At 49.1% G+C, this 22,903-nt stretch overlaps 1 protein-coding gene across 8 annotated transcripts in view; it reads right to left on the reverse strand.

Moving 5' to 3' along the window:
- The window catches only part of ABCC10 (ATP binding cassette subfamily C member 10), a 31,637-nt gene that overhangs the window by 8,465 nt on the left and 269 nt on the right, over positions 1-22,903 (reverse strand). Inside the window, exons 2-23 of one of the 8 annotated variants that reach the window (XR_006165045.1) lie at positions 22,170-22,283; positions 15,804-16,000; positions 13,508-14,876; positions 12,097-12,324; positions 11,730-11,886; positions 11,004-11,140; positions 10,446-10,525; positions 10,126-10,297; positions 9,076-9,174; positions 8,667-8,856; positions 8,203-8,280; positions 7,627-7,818; positions 7,069-7,204; positions 6,480-6,675; positions 5,378-5,721; positions 5,093-5,262; positions 4,628-4,788; positions 3,945-4,198; positions 3,401-3,546; positions 2,835-2,932; positions 2,524-2,636; positions 359-597 (exon numbers count right to left, since the gene is read on the reverse strand). Coding sequence is in view for 7 of the 8 variants with exons in the window: in XM_032995328.2 (XP_032851219.2) it covers positions 462-597; positions 2,524-2,636; positions 2,835-2,932; positions 3,401-3,546; positions 3,945-4,198; positions 4,628-4,788; positions 5,093-5,262; positions 5,378-5,721; positions 6,480-6,675; positions 7,069-7,204; positions 7,627-7,818; positions 8,203-8,280; positions 8,667-8,856; positions 9,076-9,174; positions 10,126-10,297; positions 10,446-10,525; positions 11,004-11,140; positions 11,730-11,886; positions 12,097-12,324; positions 13,508-14,876; positions 15,804-15,964 (4,617 nt within the window). In the remaining variant the exon portion in view is untranslated. Of the gene's footprint in view, positions 1-86; positions 598-2,523; positions 2,637-2,834; positions 2,933-3,400; positions 3,547-3,944; positions 4,199-4,627; positions 4,789-5,092; positions 5,263-5,377; positions 5,722-6,479; positions 6,676-7,068; positions 7,205-7,626; positions 7,819-8,202; positions 8,281-8,666; positions 8,857-9,075; positions 9,175-10,125; positions 10,298-10,445; positions 10,526-11,003; positions 11,141-11,729; positions 11,887-12,096; positions 12,325-12,628; positions 12,650-13,507; positions 14,877-15,803; positions 16,001-16,257; positions 16,280-16,569; positions 16,669-22,169; positions 22,284-22,903 lie in introns of those variants that run through there. The other 7 variants (XM_032995328.2, XM_032995327.2, XM_032995330.2 and 4 more) reach the window with 7 other exon arrangements.

Raw genomic sequence — 22,903 nt, forward strand, 5'->3', positions numbered from 1 at the left:
GTTGTTTTTGTGCAAGGAGGGTACCAGTCTGGTATCTCACAATGAAGTCTGTTTCTGGGGAGAAAAGGGGACAGGGACCTGAAAAATTACGTTTCACAAAGATGCTTCCACTTTATTCTAAACTGCACGTGTGAGACTCGGTCTCAGACTAGGACTCACTGATTCTTCAGTGATCTGAAAATTCCTCTGTAATCTCAAAGGGGAGCCTTGGAGGGGAGTAGTTTCCCACCAGCCAGGCTTGCATGGCCCTAAATAACAGGTCCCATCTTCCCTACTAAAGGAAAGGCTGCAGTGTCATGCTCCTGTCCCTGAGGACACACGATCGCTGTCTGCAGGCAGGAATAACCCCTTTCCTCACCTCAACAGATCCTGGCCCTGCAGGGACAGAGCTGATGTCTGAGGCGAGAGGAAAGCCAGGCACAGAGCCAGGAGGGTTGCCTGGGCTCAGCCCAGGAGGGAGGTCACTGCTGGCTGCTGTGCAGGAGGTGGTGGAACAAGGAGCCATCTTTCTGGCTCAGGTGGGTAGGTGAATCCAGCTCTGCTACTCTCCCAGCTTGCATCACCAGCACACGGTCCGAGTCCAAGATAGTGTTCAGCCTGTGGACAGCAAACGCCAGGACACATGTTGGTGGATCTGAGGAGAATCCCTCGATACTGCATCCCCTGCTGTCAAGGGGTGCCTCAAAACATTCCCAACATCAGGATCTGTGGAGCGTCTCCCAGTACACTCAGGGGCACACTGCAGTCCAGCTCCCCAGAGAGCCTCTGTACACTGCTGAAACACACCACCTCTGAGGAGAGCACAGCAATGCCTTCCAGTTGCTGGGCATGGCAGGGCACCAGGAGCATGGGGGGATGCTCTGTGGAGGGAGAACTCAGGGCACACCTGATTCTGGGGTTGCACAAGATGTCCGTTCCCACAGAGGAGTTATTATATTCCTTCTGTTTGCCCTTAAGTTTCCTCAACTGCCACTTCCTGAGGGCAGCAGGAATAGACTTGTGCATCAGCTGCCATTCCCCAGCAGTCTGGCATCATCGCTTACACTGCCACCACCAGTGGATTTGTAGGTGTCAGACTGCCAACCACAGCACCTGCAGCACGCACATGCACCCAGTTCTGCCCAGACTGCTAGCAGGGCAGAAACCTCTGGCCCTGGGGAGGGAAGACAGGACAGCAGGAATGCCTTTGCACAGCCATGCACTGTTCAATGTGAAACTACAGCCCTACAAAGCTGCAAGTCACAGGGAAGACACTGCAGAGAACGGGAACAGGTAAAAAGCGTTATGGGGTTCAGGACTCTGGTTACACATTCATCCCCAAGAGTGCCAGGTTGATGCACTAGAAGTGACCTGGAGGGGCAAGGGACAAGTACTGAGTCACTTCCCATCCTAGATTTCACTCATCCAATTAATGGTTCACCTAAAGCTCAACCCAGTTTTGCTGCCTTGCCTTCTGCCACTCCCCTTCTCTGCTGGTTCTCCTCTTTAATTACTCCTCCATCAGAGGTGGCCTCCTCCCACCCAACCCAAACACAAACCTCAGCCCACAATGCCCTTACCATTCTACCCTATTCATGCCTAATATCCCTAGTGCAGGAACCATACTCCCTTCACACCCCTCCTGCCTCCTTTCTATCTGATGGATCAAACAAGACCCACTCAGTTCACCTGCCAGGACCAGAGTGCCCTGCCTGTCATCTGTCACTCCCACTTCTGTGCAACAGGACACCAGCCCCTGCCACCTGCTTATTTGATTTTTATTTTTGTGGTCACCTCTGTGCTTTGAAAACATCCTCCATCCAACTGCATAACCCTCCTCCAAATTCTCCTCTACTTGGCAAGAGTGGGAGCACTGCCTAAAGCCAACCCATCCCTTCTCAGCATCCACAGCATTCATGTTTTGCCCTCCTCCCTCCACCTGTAATCGTCCCCTGCCCCTACTCTTAACACTAAATCTCAGCTGTGGGGCAAACACTGTTGCCCTGTCCTGCCTGGACAATCTAGCTTGCCGGCATCGGGTGCAGGCTGGGACCATAACTCAGGGCTTTGGAAAACAGAACTACCCAGCGTTCTGCCTCCCCTGGCCAGGAGCTGGCTGCAGCCCTTCACCGCCGGCTGTCCTGCAGTGCCCTCTACTGAACAACAGACACCTGCTCTTCCCCGGTCTCCACGCTGCTCCTTTCTGCGGCATAGTTCTCCACTGTTCCTTGCCCTAATCTGGCAATTCACTCCCCTAGTCTCTGGAGGCAGTGGCCAGGAAGAGCCATCTGCCATAAGATGCAACATTTTGCCCTTTTCTGTCCCCCAATTTCTGGGTACAACATTTTCACATCCAGTTGTTCTCAGCACCGAGGGGCTAATAAAGCAGAAAAGGCAAACAGCAAGATCCAGCCTTTTGCACTTGAAAAGCCTGATCACGGAGACCTCCCTGCTCAGCTCAAGGCCCAGGCATGGTACGTGCAGCCACCACTCCCCTGTGAGTAGTAGGATGAATTTATGCACAGAGTGCTGCTTCTTCCATACCTGTGAGCTATTGTCAAAACAGTTTTGTCAGCAAAGCGCTGGCGGATGGTCAGCTGCAGCAGCTGGTCTGTCTTCTGATCCACACTGGCTGTGGCCTCATCAATGCACAGCACCTGCCAGGGACAGAGAGTGAGGGGAGCATCCAGGTACCACAGGGGACACCCCAATCCCTGCCTAGACAGCCCGAGAAAGTAGCACAGGATGTGTGTTCCCCATCACACCCCCAACTCCCGAGTGCTCTGCCTTGCTGTCCCCACACAGCCGTCAGCACCTCGCCCTCCCCCTTGCTCCGATGGAGGCAGGGCACTCACCTTGGCCTGCGTCAGGAGGGCTCGTGCCAAACACACCAGCTGCCTCTGTCCCACAGACAGGCTCTTTCCCCTCTCTCCCAGCTCGCTGTCCAATCCACCTGCAGGGGTCAAGCTCAGCAGTCACACCACCAGGCTCTGCACAGGGCCCCAGATGGCTCCCCAAGTCTGGGGTTTTCCCAGTAGCACTCAAGACCACAATTCTGCTCAGGCCCATGCCTTGGGAAATGAAGCCTTTATGCTTGGACACAAGAAACACTTGGCACAGAGATGCCATGCTCCTCTATGACTAGGGCCTGGCTTATCTCTCAGGCTCAGCTCTAGCATCCACTGGGGCCTGATCTCAGCACGATCCCACCACCCAATCCATCACCTGCCAGCTCCTTGCCACTAAATCTAAGGGAATGCCAACAGGTCCCACTGACCTCTTCCCACCCTGGTCCTAGTGTGGCCCCATCAAATCAATTCCCTGGTGTGTCCAGCTGGTCCCTTTTCCTCAGCTCCCTGTCTGAGGCCTTCTCTCCCAGTACCAGGGCTCACCAGTTGCTTCTCGTTGGGTTCGGACTCACCCATCTGGGTAACAGCATCCCGCAAGTGGCACTGCTCTAGCACCTCGTGGAGCTCAGCATCTGTCCGTTTTCCCTGGGGGTCCAGGTTCTCTCGGATTGAGCCACTGAACAAAAACGGATCCTGGGGGATGATGGCCAGCCTAGATCTGCAAGCAAACAAGAGCTGAGGGCTCATGGGGTGGGTTCTGCAGAAAAGCAAAGGCTTGGGTTTTTTGCTTTTTTGATTATTTTTTTTTCCTCCTCGTTGGTTGGTTTTCTGTTTGTTTTTTGTTTGGTTGGTTGTTTTTTTTCCCTGGGGTGGAATGTCTTGGATTGCTGCGTATCTTAGAGGCACAGAGACATGGGTCACATATTCAGCCTGGTTTCCTTACCACAGCTGTTCAGCAACAACTGCACAACTCATAAGAAGCTGCCACAATCAGACAAAAGGGTGCCATGACAGTAAGTCCTTTGCTCCTCACTCTTCTCCTTGGCATCCAACCACTGAGAGCTCTCAGTCTCCAGGCCCTGTCAGCTACCCTCTACTCTGCTCAGCCCTCCGTACCTCAGCTCCTCCAAGCCCACCAGCTGGCTGTCAACACCATCCAAGAGAATCCGGCCTGATTTCAGCTCCACCATGCGGAAAAGGGCCAAGAAAAGGGTGGATTTTCCAGATCCTGTGCGACCCACAATCCCCACCTTCTCTCCGGGATAAATGGTGAAGCTCACACCATCAAGCGCATTAGGCAAGCCTGCTCTGTAGGCCAGGACCACTTGCTGGAACTCCACAAGCCCCTGGGTTGGCCAGTCAGCAGCAACCTAAGAAGGATACTCGGGTGAGACAAAGTGACTGTGACCTACCGTCATCTTCAGCCTCACCTCTCCACAGGCCAAGCCCCATCCATTCCTTCTGATGGTTGCTTGGCCTCTGAGCAGACCCAAGGCACAGCCCAGCTCCAGCTCCAGCCCCCTCCGATGCTTGTTCTTCTCTCACAGCTTGGGCCTAGCACCTGTGCTGCTCTCCTACCCCTTCTCGTCATTCCAACCTTCATCAACTCCTGCCAGAGATTCATCCCCTTCATTCCCCCCCCAGGGGTTGCACTGGTAAAGGACAAGCCGATCAAGGTGGTTTCTGTGCATGAAGGCCCTCCACCCCCTCACTGGAACCCTGTGATCTTCCCAGGAGGCAAGTGCAGGACAGAGAGCCAGAGGATGGGTCAGTCCCTGAGAACATATTTGAGCTCCTACCTGGACCAGTTTATCCTGGGGCTCCATGGGGATGTCTGTGGTGTATTCCTCCGTCCGCTCCACACTCACCATCATGGTCTCTGTCAGAGTGAAGCTGGAAATGAGTCCTGAAAGCAGGTTTGTCACAGACAGGGCATATGAAAGTGCCAGGCCTACAAGTCCTGTGAGGACAAAAACATACACAAGAATGTTACTGGCAGGGAAGAAGCTGGGATCTTGGTGTCAGGACAAAGAAACAAGGGAGAAGTCACCACTCTGGAGTCTGGGATCCCTCTTGAGAATGGGGACACAAAGGAAGAGGAACAAGAACTGAAGCACTACGCTGTGGGTGACTTGTAGAGGGACAGCGAGCAGGAGCTCTGGATCTTGCCCCAGTGTAGGAAGATGTGCAGGTCAGGGCTAGGAGAGGAGGAACCCCTGGGCTACAGCCTAGGGGTGGGCACAGAACAATCCCCGGCAGCCTACCTGGATTTCCCAGCTGCTTCTGGTGCTGGATGATGGCAATTCCTGCAATAGCAGTAACCACAACAACCCCAATCATCTGCAAACGGATGTCCAGCCACTGCATCGCTGTGTTGCTGGCAAAGAGGCAGCGTTGGTTCTGCTCCAGGTGCAGCTGATTTTCCAACTCAAACCTGGCGGGCGCACAACAGAAATTCACACCACTCAACCTCCATTCCTACCAGCCTATAACCAGCCCCACATCAGGAAGGCTCTGGTCTATAAAGGGTGCTCTTTCTTTCCACGCACCTCTCTGTTGCCCGCATGGCTCTAATGCTGCTCAGTCCCGAGAGGGTCTCTGAGAAGTGAGTGTAAATGGGAGACAGGGTGACACTGTAAAGGCGCTTGAGCTCCCGGGATGTGCGCCGGTAATAGCGCTGGATGGAGAAGTAGAGGGCAGCCAGAGGGAGTAAGACCAGACCAATCCAAGGGAGGCCACAGGTGATTATCACCAGCATGCCCAATAGCCCATACATGTTGGCCAGGAAGATATTGAGGATAAATGGCAGGCTGTCATCCACGCAGTACAGGTCTGAGGAGAAGCGGTTCAGGATCCGGCCTGTCGGTGTAGTGTCAAAGAAGGTGACTGTGGCCTGGCAACAAGGGAACCAGAAAGTAAGAGCCTGTCAGCTGCAGCGAGATACAGCCACAGAACAGTGCCCAGGAGAGAAGCACCAAGGGGTGGCCACCACAGCCCCCTTCCTTTACTCAGCTGGAGAAGAAATCTCAGATTCCAAAACCAGCATTCACTCTCAGCCAAACAACTTATGCTGCTTGCATGGTAAAAGAAAGGAGCCCTTCTGCGGCAAATGGCAGACAGCTACCAAGACAACAGTCACTCAGATCCCATACTGGCCAACCAGTAGCCACTGGGACAATCCTAGCCTCTAATCCTATTCTCCAATCCTCTAATCCTAACTCTAGACTGAGGACCCAAGGAAGCCCAAATCCTAAAGAAAGTTAACTGGTACATGCCAGCATCAGCCCTAAATCTTGCTTAGTGACTCCTTCCAATCTCATCTGAATCTGAGGTCATGGTCCTGAAAAAGCTACTTTAACTGGCCATTATCTTGGCTATATATCTAAGCCTAATGAGTGAATAGGCACTGGTGGCAGACATAGAACACCTTTCCATGGAATGGAACAAGCCTTACAGGACACATTTTGAACAGCAGCTCATTGACCCCTTTTGCTGGCTGTGGTGCAGCCCTTTTTGGATAAAATCCTACAGAGAGCTCATCAGCTAATACCAGCAGAAACCCTAATCCACCTCCCAAACCCTCACTCCCAACTATGAGAAGAACATCAAAGCAGAGCGACTTGCAGGAGCCCCAGCCTTTCTGACCATTACCTTCAGAGCCCTCTGGAGCAGTCGGTTGTGAATGACAGTGGCAGCATGGATAGTGCCGTAAGCAAACAGGAAGGCCCGAAGAATGGTGAAGAGGGAGTTGGCCCCTGCAATGCTCCCATAAACTATCAGGTAGAAATTCACATCGAGTGAGCTATTGGAACGGACTGGGGTGGTATCCAGAGCTTGAATGGGGGAGCTGGAACACAGAAGGAGGAAGATTATGAATCCGGCAAGGTCCCCATGACAGTAAACTCACAGATAGGGCATGAGAACCCAGGAGCATACTGAACCCAGCATACTTCAACCTGATACTCCTGTGAGATACCACCCCTTTGCCATGCTGGGACAAACACTGATTACTACGCAGCCAGCGGTCTTCCATCAGCCCCATGCAGAAGCCCTCTGGACACCTCATCAGGTCAGAGATTTAAATTCTCTTTCTTTGTCAAAGCAGCCACACATATGTTCCGTATTGGAGTGGTCACTTTATCCCTGCTCTCAATAAAAATCTTCACAGGAAATGCACTTAAGGGCAAAATGGTAGTGTGTTTCCAGCTTGCTTTGGCATCTCTTGACCAGATTCACTTACACAAGCCCAACAACGGAGAAGAGAAGAAGCTCTGGGGAAGGTGAGGAAGCTGAGCAGATCATCACAGAGGTATTAGGTGTCTGAGATATGCTGGAGATCCAGTGTGACAGCCACCAATCTGAGATATTTCTGGACGCTACAGAGAAAGACAGATTGCATAAAGAGGGATTCAGCCTTCGAATCAACAAACATGAAGCAGAAAAGCTGGAGGGGAAGCTGCTGCACAACTTTTGTTATTGTCTCACTATTCCCCTGCTTTCATTCTCTACTGTTAGTAGTAGAGCAGGAGCAAGGGAACAGCTTTGAGCTGCAGGAGCAACAGGGCACTGCTAGAGGAGCAGGCATGCAACTGCAGTGAGTTGCAGACACCAGATCCTGTTTCCACATGTGCCACCTCTCAACTGTGCTACTTTAGTTTGGGGAAGAGAAAAGAAGTCTTCCTGCTGCAGGGAAAGTGATTAAACCCCTGGCCTCTGATCTTACCTGGACTCCACACAACCTGGGAATGGGAGGAGAGAAATATCTAAAGAGAGGTGTGCTGCTGGGACACTGCCTGACCTTGCATCAGGAGCAGCGAGAAGAGGATGGATAACGCCAAGCAGCTGCCCACTGCCAGCCAATATGCCTTGTACACCTGAAAAGCCACTGCCCCTTCTTTCTTCTCTTCCTCCTTGTGGATGAGATGATTGATTTGGGTTGGTTCATCTGCCTCTGTCTCTATATCCTCTTCTTGGCCCTGTTCATCAGGGGCTGTGGGAATGGAGGTAAAAGCAAAGGTCAATGTGACGTAAGTTCCTCCTGTAGCTGCTTCTTGATGTGAACAAAGCAAGTCTAGGCTATGAGGGAGACTTTTCTTCCCTCCTCTCTCCTCTTTCAAGACAGGTGCACCAATCTGGGCAGACCTTCATCCAAAGCTGGACCACAAGAGGAACAACAAATTCAATTACTGCTCCAGACCAATACATGGGCCTCCTCTCCCTCTGTGCACACACTACCCACAGATCAGCACTGCCACAGAAGAGCAAGGCGGTGCGAGCTCTGCTCTGAGGCCAGCAGCCATCAGGTACAGGTTCTGTCTGGGTGGTCAACTGAGCTGTGCTGCCGCCCCCACCCTCAAGGTAGCCAGGTATAGACCTTTATCCTTTCGCTTCTTGTCCATATCCTTGAACTTTGGGAAGGCTTCCACAAGTGGCAGGATATCAGCTGGCGTGCCTGCAAAGAGACATGCAAATGCTTCAGAGTCTGAGAGGAACAGATGCCAGCTGCTCACTGCAGCTTGCATGAAATGGCCCAGTTTTGTTCTCTCATAACATTCCCTGCTTTCTCTCACAGCATTTGCACCCTTGAAGGCCCTGCTCCATACAACCTGCTATGGCCTTCTGCCTTATCAGCTCCACAGCTATAGGGCTGTCTTGTTTCATCTGTGCATCTGCATATTCCCTTCCACCCCATCTTTGCCCACATGCAATGTCCTCAAGCTCTTTATCGCTGGGTTCCCCACTCATTAATCCTACGCCCTTATATCCATCTTTGCTCAAGCCATTCCAAGACTGGCACACACAGGCACAAATGAATGCCTGAGAAGACAACCAGTGTACCTGTCTTAACTATCCTGCCATTGTCTATCAACAACAAGACATCAGCCTTCTCCAAGAACTCTGTCCTGTGGGTGCAAAGAATCCTGGTCTTGTGTTTGAGAACTCCAAGAATGCATTTCCGCATAAGATGGTTGGCTACATCTGCATCAACAGCAGCCAGGGGATCATCAAGGAGGTAAATCTCTTTCTCCTGAGAGGGAGACAAAAGACAAGGATACAGCTGCTGGCCCTGCCAGAGCAGGCAGTGCTGTAGAGAAATGTGCAAATGCCTCTGTGTGGCACAGCGCCAGCACCTTTAGGCCAGCACAGTGCGGTTTAAGACATGCTGCCAGAGCACATTGTACGGCTTCTTTACATCTGACTTGGCACTGGGTGCAATCTGCCACAGCATGACTTCTTTGCTATTTACCTGGTAAACAGCTCTGGCAAGTGCTATTCGAGCCTTCTGTCCCCCACTGAGTGTCACACCATTTTCACCCACCTCTGTCTGGTCACCTGCTGGCAAAATCTGAAACATTCAAGAAAACCCATTTAGAAGGGACAGGAAACTACTGGGGACCCAAAACCATTACACAGGGGTCACCCTCCTGCCTCTGGCAGTAACTTCTTAGGGTGACACCTTACCAAAAATTAAACAGTGCAACAGTCTATACACTGGTTCTGCAGACAACTGGCAAGCTTGGTATTTATGCAAGTGAACTCTCTTACACTCCAGAACAGCGTGGCCACATCTGAACTACCCCTTGAGAGCAACTTCTGGTCTGAGATAACTCTGAAATTGCACCTGGGAATTTTCTAGAGGACCAAGAGCTGTGTCTGCACCAAAATCATGTCAGGGCCTATCCAAATAATTTATCAGTAAAAACTACAGAATTTCAGTAGCTGGAAACAGTTTCCTCTTGATTTGGTAGCATAAGCATAGTCTACTACTTCTCAAATACTTTGCTTTTACAGTGCTTGGCACCTCAGAAAATCAGGCATCAGGTCATAAACTGGGAGGAGAAGGCTAGCTTCCTACCACAGCCAGGTTTACTGGCTAATACAGCCATAAGCCTCAAACCTAGATTATGTGTATTACTGACAAGAGTACCACAGACTCAGCCCTTCCAGATTCCAGGGAAGTTCCTCTGATACAAAAAAGCATAAGCTGTTGATAGGTTCTGCCTGAAAACCCCAGCAGTCATCAGCTCTTCCAGAACATCTCCTTTTCTCAGGATCAAAAGCTTTTGGCTCAGCAGCAGAAGAAACCATCCGAAGTGCGACCAGAGTGACTTCATACCTTAAAGAACCGTGCGGCCAGGTATGGTCTGGGATTGGTAATCAGAGTAACACTGTGTGACTGGGATGCTGGAAAAGCAGTCTATAGCCTGAAAGAACGAGAACTGCTCCCACTAAGGCTCAGGCTGGATGAAAAAGCTGGCCAAGAAGGCCCAGGCATGTTTACAGTTTAGGCACTTACATTCAGGTCCTCGGAGAGGGCACAGGCCTCCACCACCTCCTCATACAGCCTCGCATCATAGTCCCGCCCAAAAAGGATGTTCTCACGGACAGTGGTAAACTGTATCCAAGGCTCCTGTGTGGCCAGACCAAATCCTTGCTCCAGGTCACAAACATATATTCGTCCACCTTGTCTGCAAGCACACCAGAAGTGGGTGGAAAGGGCATCAAAGAAGAACTATTAGCAGATCAAAATGGTCTACAAATAGGTATAGCACTGGATAGCCCCTGTCTGCTGTGCCATGGAGGGACCAGGTAGGGAGAAGTCTTTAGGCTACTTACTTAATGAGCTCTCCAGTGATGGCTGCAAGCAGAGAGCTTTTGCCAGAGCCAACCTTCCCAACAACCCCCAGCAGCATCCCCTGCAAAGGGAAATGAAAAGGAGCAACGTGATATGCTAATACAGAGTGGCTTGTCCAGATTTCTTGAGACACACGTAGACTGTAAGAAAGCTGACTGATTCTTAAACTAAGACTATCTCACAGGTTCAGCAGCTGGGCGGCGTACAGTTGTTGGGTAAACATGATTCCTGATATGGCAGCACAAAAGTCTGCAAGGAGTGTTAAATCTGGAGCCCAGCTGTGCTTCCTGCCCAGTCCTCTCCTGCAGTGGTGGTAGAAAGCACAGGGAGCTGGTTCATCTCTTGTCATAAGCCATGCCTGGGTCTTCTCCAGCACCTTTCAGCTCTGAGAGATATATGTGTCCTGTGCCTCTTGACAAATGAAAGATTTTGATGCATGGCTCATAAGACCAGGAAAACATGAAAACATGCCACCTCTGCTCCATTATCTGGCTTCTCTAATGCTATTCTTCTCTGCGACCTCCTGAGTCCTTGCTCACCTTTCTCACAGACAGGTTCTCAATGTGCAGTTGCAGAGTGCCTGTGGATAAGTTCTGTTCCGTGCTTTCCTCAACTGGTGCCCATGAAAAGGCTGCACATTGCATCTCCACGGCAGTAGCAGTACCTGAAGGGCTATCTGAGAGACAAGCAACACAGCATTGCACTGCTATGAGAAGGCCAGAAAATGAAAGGGACCTGGCATCACAAATACTATCAGCTTTGCTCCCAAGTGGATGAGTCCACAGACAGGGCACCATCATGATGCCCTTGACCCAAGCACAGAATGGGATGCTTGCCTGCTGACTTGCCCTTAAACTTATACGTTTCTTCCTAAAACCCTCCTGTCTCCAACTCCCATCGGACACACATAGTGACTTGCTAGCTCTGAGGGAGACACTGTAAGGATAAGCTGGTTTTACTATTGTTGAAGGTAAAAGAATGGCAGGGAGCTTGCAAAAGGCAAAAAGCTTATTCTAAAGGGACACTAACAGCAGGGCTCTGTGGGGACAAGCAATGGCCTACAGCTGGTAAAGAAGGATACAGCCTTGTCTCCTGTCTTCCACAGCAATGAAGTACCTCCGCTCTGCCTCTGACAACCGAATGTCTTGAATCATGGAGTGACTGCCATCTGCCCTCCAGTACTGCCCCTGGGCCTCACACCTCAGCACGCTGCTCCAAATGCCCCCTGCTCAGGGTCCCAGCCCAGCAACATCCTTCACCATTACCTAGGGCATAATAGGTTTCCAGATCCTGGTCCACTAGCTCAAGGAAACGCTGGATTCGATCCAGGGAAACTTTGGCCTCCAAGGTTCCATTCAACACCCATGGGAAGCTATTGAGGGGGAGAATAAGCATCCCAACAAGGGCCAATGCTGTGAACACCTGCACAGGTAAGGAAACAGCCATGAGTTGGAGGCAGTACCTCCCTTGCACCTTGTATCCTCCAAACAGCTTCACTAGTGAGATCCTGAAGAGCTGTGGGGAGACACAGGCTGGGTTCATTTCCCAGAGAAGATGCCTCAGGACTACAGCCCCTCTGTAGATTGTCCTCTGCATGAGACAAGGTTGGAGCACTCCCTACTACCTACTCACCTTTGTGGCAGTGAGCTGGTGACCCAAGAGGACATAGGTGATGAAGATGGCAATGGAGACAACAACAGGCAGTGCTGCCCACAGATACACGCACACAGCATCCAAGTACTTGGTGGCTCGTAACTTCTGTAGCTCTTTAGCTCGGCAGGCATTTATCCTGGTGCTGAAGTGCTTCTCCCAGGCATAAAACTTGATCACACGAATGCCATATAGGAACTCTGTCATTAGCTGCAAGCAAAGAGGAAAAGCACATAGAGCAACCAGTACCTGCCTAACGCACCAAACGCCAGCTAGACATCTGGGCTGGGGCCAGGCTGGAGATACCAGGAACCATTTATTGCTAACAAAGACATGAACTCAAGTGGTAGCTACTGGAAGCTTTGCTCTCACTCATTCCACCAGCTTCCTCAGCCACCTGTGCTGTATATGGCCCGGGGAAAGGCAATGCATTACACTACTTCCCAACAGAAGGATGTGCAACACAGGTGAAGGGATGTGTGCAATTCCTAGCTCCAGCCCAGATGCCATTTACCTACTTTGGCTTGACAGTGTCGTGAATTAACACCTGACTCTCAGGCCCAGTGCTGCCATGACACAGATAGTCTGTATGCAGAGCCTGGTTGGCTCACATCCAGCAAGCATCTCAGGTCTCCCTGTAGCATGCTGTCCTCTCATTACCACTCTCAAGTCAGCATGTCCAGAGTAGCTGTGCCCAACATGAACAAAAAATAACAAGACAGTGTTCACTCAGCAAACCAGTCTTAGATAATCAGAGGAAGACCAGCATACCCCATGGAACTAGATGTACCTTCTGTTGGGAAAATAAATATTTTTAAAGCTCCCAACAGTTCTGACATGGAGTTGACTTATGTTTCATGCTTCCAAAGCATGATGGAAATGGCAAAAGTGCTGTCCCCAAATGTTTGACATGCAGCGAGGAGAGAGATGGCACTGCAAATATGCAAGAAGTAGTGGAAAACGTGACTGAGGGTGCCAAGCTTGGAGTGATATAAAACCACTACGTCTACCACTGCCTTTGTCCAGACTGCAAGCCACCTCACCATTGACAGCATTACTGGAGCAATAGGATGGAAGCATCTCTAAAGGAAGCAACTGAAAGTCCTACCTTAACTACCAAACACAGAAACCTGCAAGGGAACCTGAATTAGCCTGCGGGCAAGACAAGCATTATTGGTTTGCTATCTTGTGAGAGGTGAAACTGCATCACCCTGAAAGACTCCTGAGCCAAGCGTGTATGTGTGTGTGTGTGCCCCCTCTAGCACTTTTCCCAACCGCTGTGATTCAATTAATCTGCTTTGGATCATGACAAGCAGCCAAAAAGCCAACGTTCTAGGGACAAAAGGGGAGAAAAGATAGCAGAAAACTCAGAGAGCCACCAGCTGCCCCTCACCTTGACCCGTGTGTCCTTGTGTTTCAGCATCTCCTTGTTGTTCGTCATGATGCGGTTAGCTATGACCTTGTTGATGGGCACAAGCAGCAGTGCCAGGGCCAAGCCTCCCAGAAAGGCTACCCCCACTTGCTGGTAGAGGAGGTAGAGGGTAATGGCAAACTGGAAAGGTAGGCTCCACACCTCATGGAAACTGAGGCAGAAGTTGACCAACCTACTGGCATCTGTACTCATGAAGTTGACAATTTCGCCTGCGGTGAAGTGGGTAAGGCTGCTGCTGCCGACACGCAGAGCCTTGCGGTAGATGGCAGAGATGATCACAGCCCGCACCATCAGTGTCACTTTGTTCACCTCATAGCTAAACTGGTTCCTCAAGAGAGCGCCCAGGAAGGAGCCAGCAAAGAGCCCGAGGGCATAGAGCACCCCATGGCTCAGAGGCTCCTGCCGTGACTCCATGAAGTTCACCAGCAGGTTCAGAAGCAGAGGACCCGAGAAACCCAGCAGGTTGCCAGCCAGCTTGAGAAGTCCAAGAGAGTAGAAACGAAGCCCAAAGGCCGCATGAAGGACTGAGAAGAGTCGCACAGTCTCCTGGGCATGGTGTGAGCTGTCTAGGACAGTGCTACTCCCATCACCTCCAGCAATGATTGGACTAGTAAGAGACACTGTCTCCTCCTCTACTTGGTGCAGAGCTGCCGCCTTCTGCCAGCAAGAGTAGAACCGATCACAGACACTAGCAGCCTGGAGCTTTCGAGGAAGTACACAGACATCCTGTGGCTGGTTCAGCTTCCACTGATAGCCACGTTTCATAAGAGGGTTCATCCAAATATAAAAGAAGCGTGAGAGCCAGCTCTCACCATCTTCCGCCACTCTCTGCTGATCAGGCACTGGGATCCCTGGCTCTGAGATGAGCTGGTCTTGTTGCCAGGAGCGACTGATGGAGAGGAAGTCTTGCCTGCCAGCGGTGGGGAAGAGGTAGCTGATGACATACACAAGCAAAGAGGCCAGCTGCAGACAGAGAACAGCAAACCTGGAGGAGGCAGCAGGGTGGGCAGGGGACCAAGCTGTCCCACTTTGGTAGTACCACACCAGCGTGATGATAAGGGAAGGTAGGGGTAAGAGAGCGAGGAGAGCCAGGGCCACAGGTCCCCTGGCAGAGCCGTGAATGGACCTGAAGAGCATGAGAAGAGCAAGGCCATGTGTGAGCCATGTCAGGGCAGCAGTGCCATTGGCCAGCAATTCCAGGTACACAGGGCCCAGCTCCTGCTGAGAAATGGTGGCTGGGATGGTATCAGCAAGGAATAAGCCAGCAAGTACGAAGGAGGCAGTGATTCTGCACCCCCAGCCTGGCCTGCAAGGCACCCTGAAGCCAGATCTAGAGGAAGAAAGAGCAGAGAAAAAAATTATGGTTGAAATTCCATCACCACTCAGTCAGTACTCTTCTTTCTTCCTCTCCTCTTCCTCCCTTTATCCATTCAGTCTTACTTAACCTCCTGGATTCACCTCCCTAGATTTGTAGCTTTTCCAGACTGTAGAAATTGCTGAACTGCATCAGGACAATATAGCCCACTATCTGATCAATACCAGAGATTCAGGTGCTACCAAGAATAGCATTTCTCTACAGAAATTTGTTTGCAAACTGGGATATTCTGTGGTCAAATCAGACTCCAATCCTTCAGGATTAACCATAAAAGTATATTTAACCTATTTAACACAAATTCTGGATGATCAAATTCTCTGTGACATCTCTGATCTTTGATTTCTCTTGTCTTTGTGGTATTTTGTCTAGAAACATTATTTTTATCACTGTTGTTTTCAATGATGCTGTGTATGCAAAGTCCATAAACTACTGCCCAACAAAATATTCCATTATCACTTGATTCATTACCTTTTGTGGCCTTTCAATATCAATGAACACTGCCATGTTTATAAATTTCAGAAGAGGATAAACAAAAAAACAATTTTTGGTTTTTCTGAACCCCTTATTGCCTTATATACATCTTCCATGCCATCTTGGATTTACATCCTTTCCCAATCCCCCACTCATTTAAATGATTTTATTTTCTGTGATTTTATGCTTAATACCCTCTCTATTCTTTCTGGATTCCTTTCTGCAGTGGAGTGACTAGAGCTGTACACTCCACTCTGAATTAGGACGGATGCTGACAGATATAATAGCATTGTAATATTGTATCCTCTAATTACATATTTAGCACATTATAGGGAGATCTAATTTCCAGCCTTTCCACCCCACCTCCAGTCCTGCATAATAAACAAGAGCTAGACAAGTTAGTTGTCATACCTTGGAGTGCCAAGGAAGCAGGCACTGACCACTGCAAGGACCACGTGAGGAATCACATTTAATGTCAGCTGATTAAAGCAATGGCCAACGCTGCCATGAACCCACACAGGGAGTGGATCTTCTGGGCTGGTCCCACACAAACCAGCCAGGATGTTCTCCATCCTTTACTGGGAATTCAAGATGGGAGAAAGGAGCTCCTAGGGTAGAAAAGAAAAAACAGCATGAGATACAAAATAAAAAAAGGTAGAGCCCCAGTCCAAGGTGGACTGTGATAAGAAATGAACACAGGGCTAGAAGCAACTTCCTGGGTCACACAGTCCAGGCCTCTCCTATTGTGCACTTGTTATCATATCATCTACTTTACAAAATGATCAAATTCCAGCTTAAAATAAATTTTCTGGTTTGTCTCCTTAAGACACCCCGGGACCAAAGTGCTTGGAAGCTTTTTGCTTACTTCCTGGCTGATTTTTTTTCCCATGGCCAGTTTATCCTTTGAAACCAACATCAAGAAGCATTCGCCTTTCTACTGATCACTCTAGAAAGTAGTTTGAGCTGCTTAAACAATCATCTAACAAGCGTATTTCCATCTTCAAAACAATTCCTACAGTGGTACTCCGTAAGACAGCGTGTCACATTGGACACCCTCCAGACGGCAGGGAGGACGCTGGTGTCCATCCCAAAAAGCTGGCGGCACCTCCAAGCTACACAGGACAGGGAAAGCAGCAGGACCCCGTCCTTGTGTGCCGCCCCAAAGCCTGCAGCACACCTGGGACGGCCTCGGCTTTACGGCGATGTCGGTTGGCACCGGCTGGCCCCTATCGCCACGGAGGAAACGGAGAGGCCGCCTCCCCACCCCCACCCCGCGCTCCCGCCGCACGGCGAAGCTTGGCCGCTGCCCCGCGCCGTACCGCGGCTCGCCCCGCCGCGGGCGCCCCCTGGCGGGCGGGAGGACGCGCCGCAGCCCTGGCACCAGGCGGGGCGGGGGCCGCGGGGCAGCCGGCGGGCAGCGGTGGCGGGACACACCGCGCGAGCCGGCCCAGGGAGACCGCTCGGAAGCGGGAGCGCCGGGCCCCGGCGGCGGCCCAGGCCCGAGGCCCGGCAGCAGGCAGCCTCGAGGCAGAAGGGGCTCCCGCGGTTGGGAGCGGTTGTCACGTCTCCCCGAGCAGCCCCAGCTCAGCCGCCGCCAGGCAGATGGCAAACCCAAGGGCCGTCAGGGGTTCGGTCAAACGCGTGAGGGCGAGATAAGGAGGGGAAGCAAACGAATTAATAAACACGTGCAGCTCGGTCGCACTTTTCTGGTTAAAAACTAAAAATCACTCCCCTGTCATGAACATATGTGATTTTCCACAAAATTCCTCTAGTTCTTTCCTGGTGATCTTTTTTATCCCTCCCCTCCTTCTCCTATCACATTTGGCCCACAGTGGCTCCATGAACACTTCCATGCTGACACGCACCAGATGCACATCACGGACTTGCAGCGTAACTGTGTTGACCAGCAAAGTGATATTTATGCACCCCTGGGCGCCCAGTAGTTGTCACTGGAACGTATAGCCCAGGTAGTACTTTTCTGGGTATAAAAGTGCTTTTGTGAGTACAGCGTTCTTTGCTCATGGCAGGTGACATTACTTCAAGAGCACTCTGCCAACAACAGATCAGCACACCCTAAGTGGCAGAGCTCTCTCCTAGTGCAGTAACAGCCATATAAAGCAAGATCATTATGTTAACCTAATACAATCACCTTAATAAAAACAAGCTAAACAAAACCACTCAGTTTTACCTGTATCACGTGCAGTGATTGCTCGCCCGGAGCATAAACACACACATGCAAGAAGCATCCCCAGGTACAACACTCGGTCTTCATTACAACAGCATGTTGCATCGGAGGGTGAGTAAATGCTCAACTTTCCAGCTGAGAGAAAACAAACCCAAGAGGATATCCAGCCTAATCCCCTTCAGACTGTTCTATAGTAACCAGAGTGCGCAGTAAACGTCACAACATCGCCTGGCAATTTTAGCTGCTACTGGTGATTTTTATAGCAGAATCTCTGGATACTTCACCTTCTCCAACCATCCCTTCAGTACTCTCTCTGCCCAAGTAAAATTAGCATGTCCCTGTAAATAATTCATCACAGGTACCAAACTTTACTTTCAATATGCAGATCCATCAGAGATACAATAAAGCATGCTCTGAGCTTAGAAGTGTTATCAGTGGGGTGCTGAGGAAGGAAAATAGCAGTAACATTCCTGAGAAAACAGAGGGATCTGACGGAGCACGAGACAGCAGAGATAACAGCAAGAACTTGCAGGCCACAGTACCCTCTAATCATAGTTTCCTTGAAAGAAGCAGGACATGTACAGTTTTCTTAGACACCCCTCTCTCTCTCTCTCTATATATATATATATATATATATCTATATATATCTATCTATCTCCTTGTTTAACTGTTGTGTCTAAGGATTCTGATTTTTCACAACCCTGAAAGTAATCTTTGACTGTGTGTCAGAGTTGCAAGGCTGCCTTTTCACAAGCTATCTGATACAGTACACTGCTCTTTCTCCCACAGGTCATCCAAAGGTTTCTAGAATAAGCTGTACTGTAGAGGCCTTGGTAAGTTTTATGTCCTCTCTGCTCAAGGAAGCTTCCCTTCAAAAAAATGCTGTGAAAGCAGCAAACTCTCAAGACAGCAAACAGGGGATGTGTAAGGCTAGAGCGTGAGCTGCACCCAAGTGAAACTTTCAGATTTTGTGGTTCTCGTGTCTTATTTATTTCCAAATTAAAAAAAAACCACACACTAAAACAGAAAGCCAAACCCATCCCAACCGAACAACCAATTCCCCTGACTTAACAAGATACCAGAGAAGTTCTCAGATATCAGTACAAAGACCATCCTTTCCCTTGAGATAATCACTCTCTGACCTTTTCCATTTCAGCCACATTGCATTCTAGTGTTCCCCTTTTTCATGTGCTGCATTCTGCTTGCTCATCTCTCCTAACTTCTTCATGTTCAAAAACATGAACTTTTCTACTTCAACTGAAAGATGGACCGCTTTCAGATGCCACAGATCCCTTTTTGCTCCAGACAGCATTATCTACACTCATATGGGAAAACAAACATAAAGGATATTAAAAAAAAAAAAGGAGCCCTAGGAGAACAGCAATCCACCCTAACTGATATGAAATCACTGGCGCCTGTTCTGTGCAAGTACATTTAAACAGGAGCACAGCCAGAATCTAAATAGGCATTTCTCCTTTTTCTGCTTCCTTCTAGATATTCCCTCTCTCCCTGAATTTTGCTGCCTGGGACATTGACTGATTTAAGATGTGTGCCATGTGGAATACACGATTGTGAGTATATTGCTTACAAAGTACCTTGCACACTAAAAATAATCATACACCTGACATTTATCAAAAAAATCAGATCATTCAAAATGGAGAAAAAAAAACGGAAAAAAACCCCGAAAACATCAGGTTTAATTTAATCCACCCCCACAGGCCAATGCAGGACACATTTTATTAACTGTTTATTATCCAGAGTTTTTGAATACTCTAGACTGATATACCCACAGTGAGGAAAAGCTGTCTGGCAAATGAAGACTGCCCTTCCCTTGTCTTACAAGTTTTATTTTGTAACAGATTACTTAATACCCCCTCCCAGGACTCAGTCAGGGAGTAAGTGTAGACTGCATGCCCATTCCACTTCCAAACTCAAAGTAAATATTGGGCTGAAACACAAGCCAGCCTAAACAAGCCTTAAATTCAGAAATGTTAGCCTTGTAATTATAGATGTAAAATATCTGAAAGCAATTGTCTGTTTTGGTGCATTTTCTGTGCTCCCAGCCAGGGCTCTGCTATCAGCTGAACCATCCTCAAATTCCATGACGTCAAGACCAAGGAAGGCTTGATTACTTGGCTCAGTCCAAAATTTTTCATGAACAGGCTGCTTTGCCTGGACCTGAAGACACAACATACATATTTTGCCCTGTTTTCCAGGCGAAAAATTAAGGCAAGGTTCAGCAGACAGAGGAATATCTTCCACCTCACCTTCTCACAGTAACATTTTGTCATAAAACCACAGAAATTGTCTTTGTTCTTACTAGTAGCCTAGACATTTAACATTTGAGGGAGTGCTGCACAGTTGTCTCATGCCCCTGGATCCAGTCTTGACTCAGATGTAAGAAAGTAAAAAATTACAATTAAGGCCTTATGTTTTTTTTTCTGTTACTGTACTGCTTTTTAACCTAATAGTCCAACCTGAATTAACTTAAATTCTGGTTTCTGTTTGCTTGTTCATATTGAGCTACTGCTAACCTTTCTCGTTCTGTTCTTTTCTTTCTCAATGTTGTTTGCTCCCATGACTTTCTTATTTGAGGCCTAATGTGAATTCAGAGACACTTTATTACCCCAACATTGCCCTCAGCATCCAATTAGCTAAAATCTCTATAAGCAGCAGCTAATTGCAAGTTAGTGATGAGCTCTGGAATTCCAAAGAGTAGTTTTCGAGATGAACTTGTAGCAGAGGAGACTGACTGGCACCTCCTTTGTCCAGTGAGAGTCTGGAGCACCAATCACAGGAGTATTACAAAAACCTCTGCAAGGCAGGTAAGGACCTTACCTGACTTTTTGAATCCCTGAGACAAACTGTAGTGCTCAGAACTATTAGGCCCAAATTTCAGTACTGCTTTTAAGAATAATTTAACTGACTTCAACTATGGGTGCTCAGTCCCTTTAAAAACTTAACTTAGTAATGCCTGTGATTGAAAGATGATACTACTGCTAGTTCAGAATGAGTTTATAAATTGTAATTTTAAAGTTATACTCTGTAAGATGACAGGGTGCTACAAAATGTTAGTGAGCACTAGTCACTCTCCAACAAATGCAATTCTTCTCTTCTGAACTCTTTTAACACCACAACACATAAGCTGTGTTTTTTTTTGTTTTGTTTGTTTGTTGTTTTTTTTTTTTTTTCCCCCACCATTCCTCCCTTTAGCAGTTTACTTACTGGTATGCAGATTGACATTTTAGTGAACTTTCTGATTAGTTATTGGTATCTGAATTCTATCACCTTCCAAGTGCCACTGAAATCTATCACTGGAATCCACCAGGACATTTGTAGACCTCCTTTGGATAAAGGCAGAGAAGTTAGAAAATATTTTCATGTTCTGGCATTTTGCAAAGCTTTTAGATAGTATATGCATAATACTGTAAAACTCTGTCAGGAAAAAAAAAAAAATCAACCAATTTTCTGGGTTTCTTGGGTTTGTGGCTTTTTACTCTTGACTGTTTTGAAACCAAACTATGGTTTAAAACTGTGATGTAAAGAAAGCAACAGCATTGAAGAGATGTCCAAACCCAAACAAGTCCATTTTCTCCCTCTTGCTAAGTTGTTTTTACCTATTTCAGTTGATGAAACTGAGCATGATGCAGATGCCTGACACTAATGCACGAGGACATGATTTTCTTTCTAATGAAGAAACAGAATGCATTTAATAGTATATTCCTTATTATGATAAAATTAGCTGTGTTCTACAGTACAAAGGGGAAATTCCTACGTACACCTCAGTTTTGTAGTTATAAAACACAGCTCTGTGCCTCTCCAAGTGTCACTAAGTCCTCCACCGTCATTGTGTTTTTCTCCCACCAGAAGCAGATCAGCAGTCTGCTGGGCATCTTCAAAGATTAAATTCTTGTCTCAGTATACTTATAATTGAATTAAGGCCACTCATGAACATTATTAACCTTAGGAGAGAAGGGGGAGGAGTGGACAATGGTAACGGAAAAATAAGATAGTCTTTCTATAGCTCATGCTTATTTTTATGATTGGCATAACTGAGCGTATTTCCTGAGCCTGTGTAGCGGTGCATTCACTCAGAAAAGGTCAAGGTGGGGCAGCTAGTTTTAATACACAATTGTAGCCAACCCCTCCCAGCAGAAATGCTTTATTATAGTACAGACCCCCACCCATCAGCCTGCTGCTCTTTGTTGTCACTGCTCTAAGTAGTATTCTTGGAACAGTGTGCTACATTCTGGCAAACACATTCCCAAAAAACACAGGCAAAATTTCATCCAAGTCCGCAAAAATTGGGTCTTCAGAATAGAAGCCCTTACATGTCACCTAGCTAGTAATAAAATACAAATGTAACGCATTAAACTTCTCCCAGTTTCTGGACAAGATATAAACGCTGAGGAATTTGGGAAACATATAATTTTATCAGAACCTTAATTTCTCTGCATTCATTTGTTCCTACTGCTAGCCCATTTTAGTTAATTGAAATGACCCTTCTTCCTCCTCACGGGAGACAGCCCCCAGCACTAAAGATGAGATAGGTTTCATGCTTCACTTATGAGAATCGAAACTGTCATACTCACTTGCCTGCACTAAGCACGGTTGGTAGTGAGTGCTCAGGTGAGGAGATGGAAGAGGCAGGAAGCAATTCCTCCCTATCGTGTCACCCCAGCTCCTGGCAGCCACAGCAAGGAAATCTGTTCAAAAATTTTCTGAGCTGAAGGCTTCAGGCTCAGCATCACCTTATCAAGCAGCCAAGGATTGCTCTGAACACGCTTCTGTTTAAGGACAACACCCAGACCGACAATCTCCACAGTACAGTGCAAAGGCTAAAAACCCAAAGCTCTTTTGCTTTTTGGCTTCGGCCTAGAGGCTGCTGTCACCGCAGGCACACCAAGCTGTGGCAGGGCCCGGCCGAGGCCCGCTGCCTCACAGCCCGCCCCTCAGCGCCCATGAGGGGGAAGCTCCGCCACAGCCTCACCGGCGAAGCTCCCTCTCTTCCCGCCACCGCCCACCCTGCCGCCCGGAAGGGCTGAAGGGGCAGCCCCAGAGGAGAGGCAAACAGGACGGCGCCAGCCGAGCGCATCCCCCTCACAACCCCCCGGAGCGGGAGGGAAGGAAGCGGCGTCCCGCTCCGCCAAGCACGGCGGCCGCAGCGCCCGCCTGCAGCCCGCCCCGCCCCACGTGACTGAGGCCCGGCGGCCGCCATTTTGTGCGGGCGTCCCCAAGCAACACCTCCCGCTCCCCGCCCCCTCCCCGGCGCGGGCTCACCCCGCCCCCCCCCTCGCCCCCCCCCCCCCCGCCAGGCCCGGGGGTG

This window comes from Tyto alba, unplaced genomic scaffold (genome assembly GCF_018691265.1).
Source record: "Tyto alba isolate M040663 unplaced genomic scaffold, T.alba_DEE_v4.0 Super-Scaffold_16, whole genome shotgun sequence".
In the NCBI taxonomy this organism is placed as follows: Eukaryota; Metazoa; Chordata; class Aves; order Strigiformes; family Tytonidae; genus Tyto; species Tyto alba.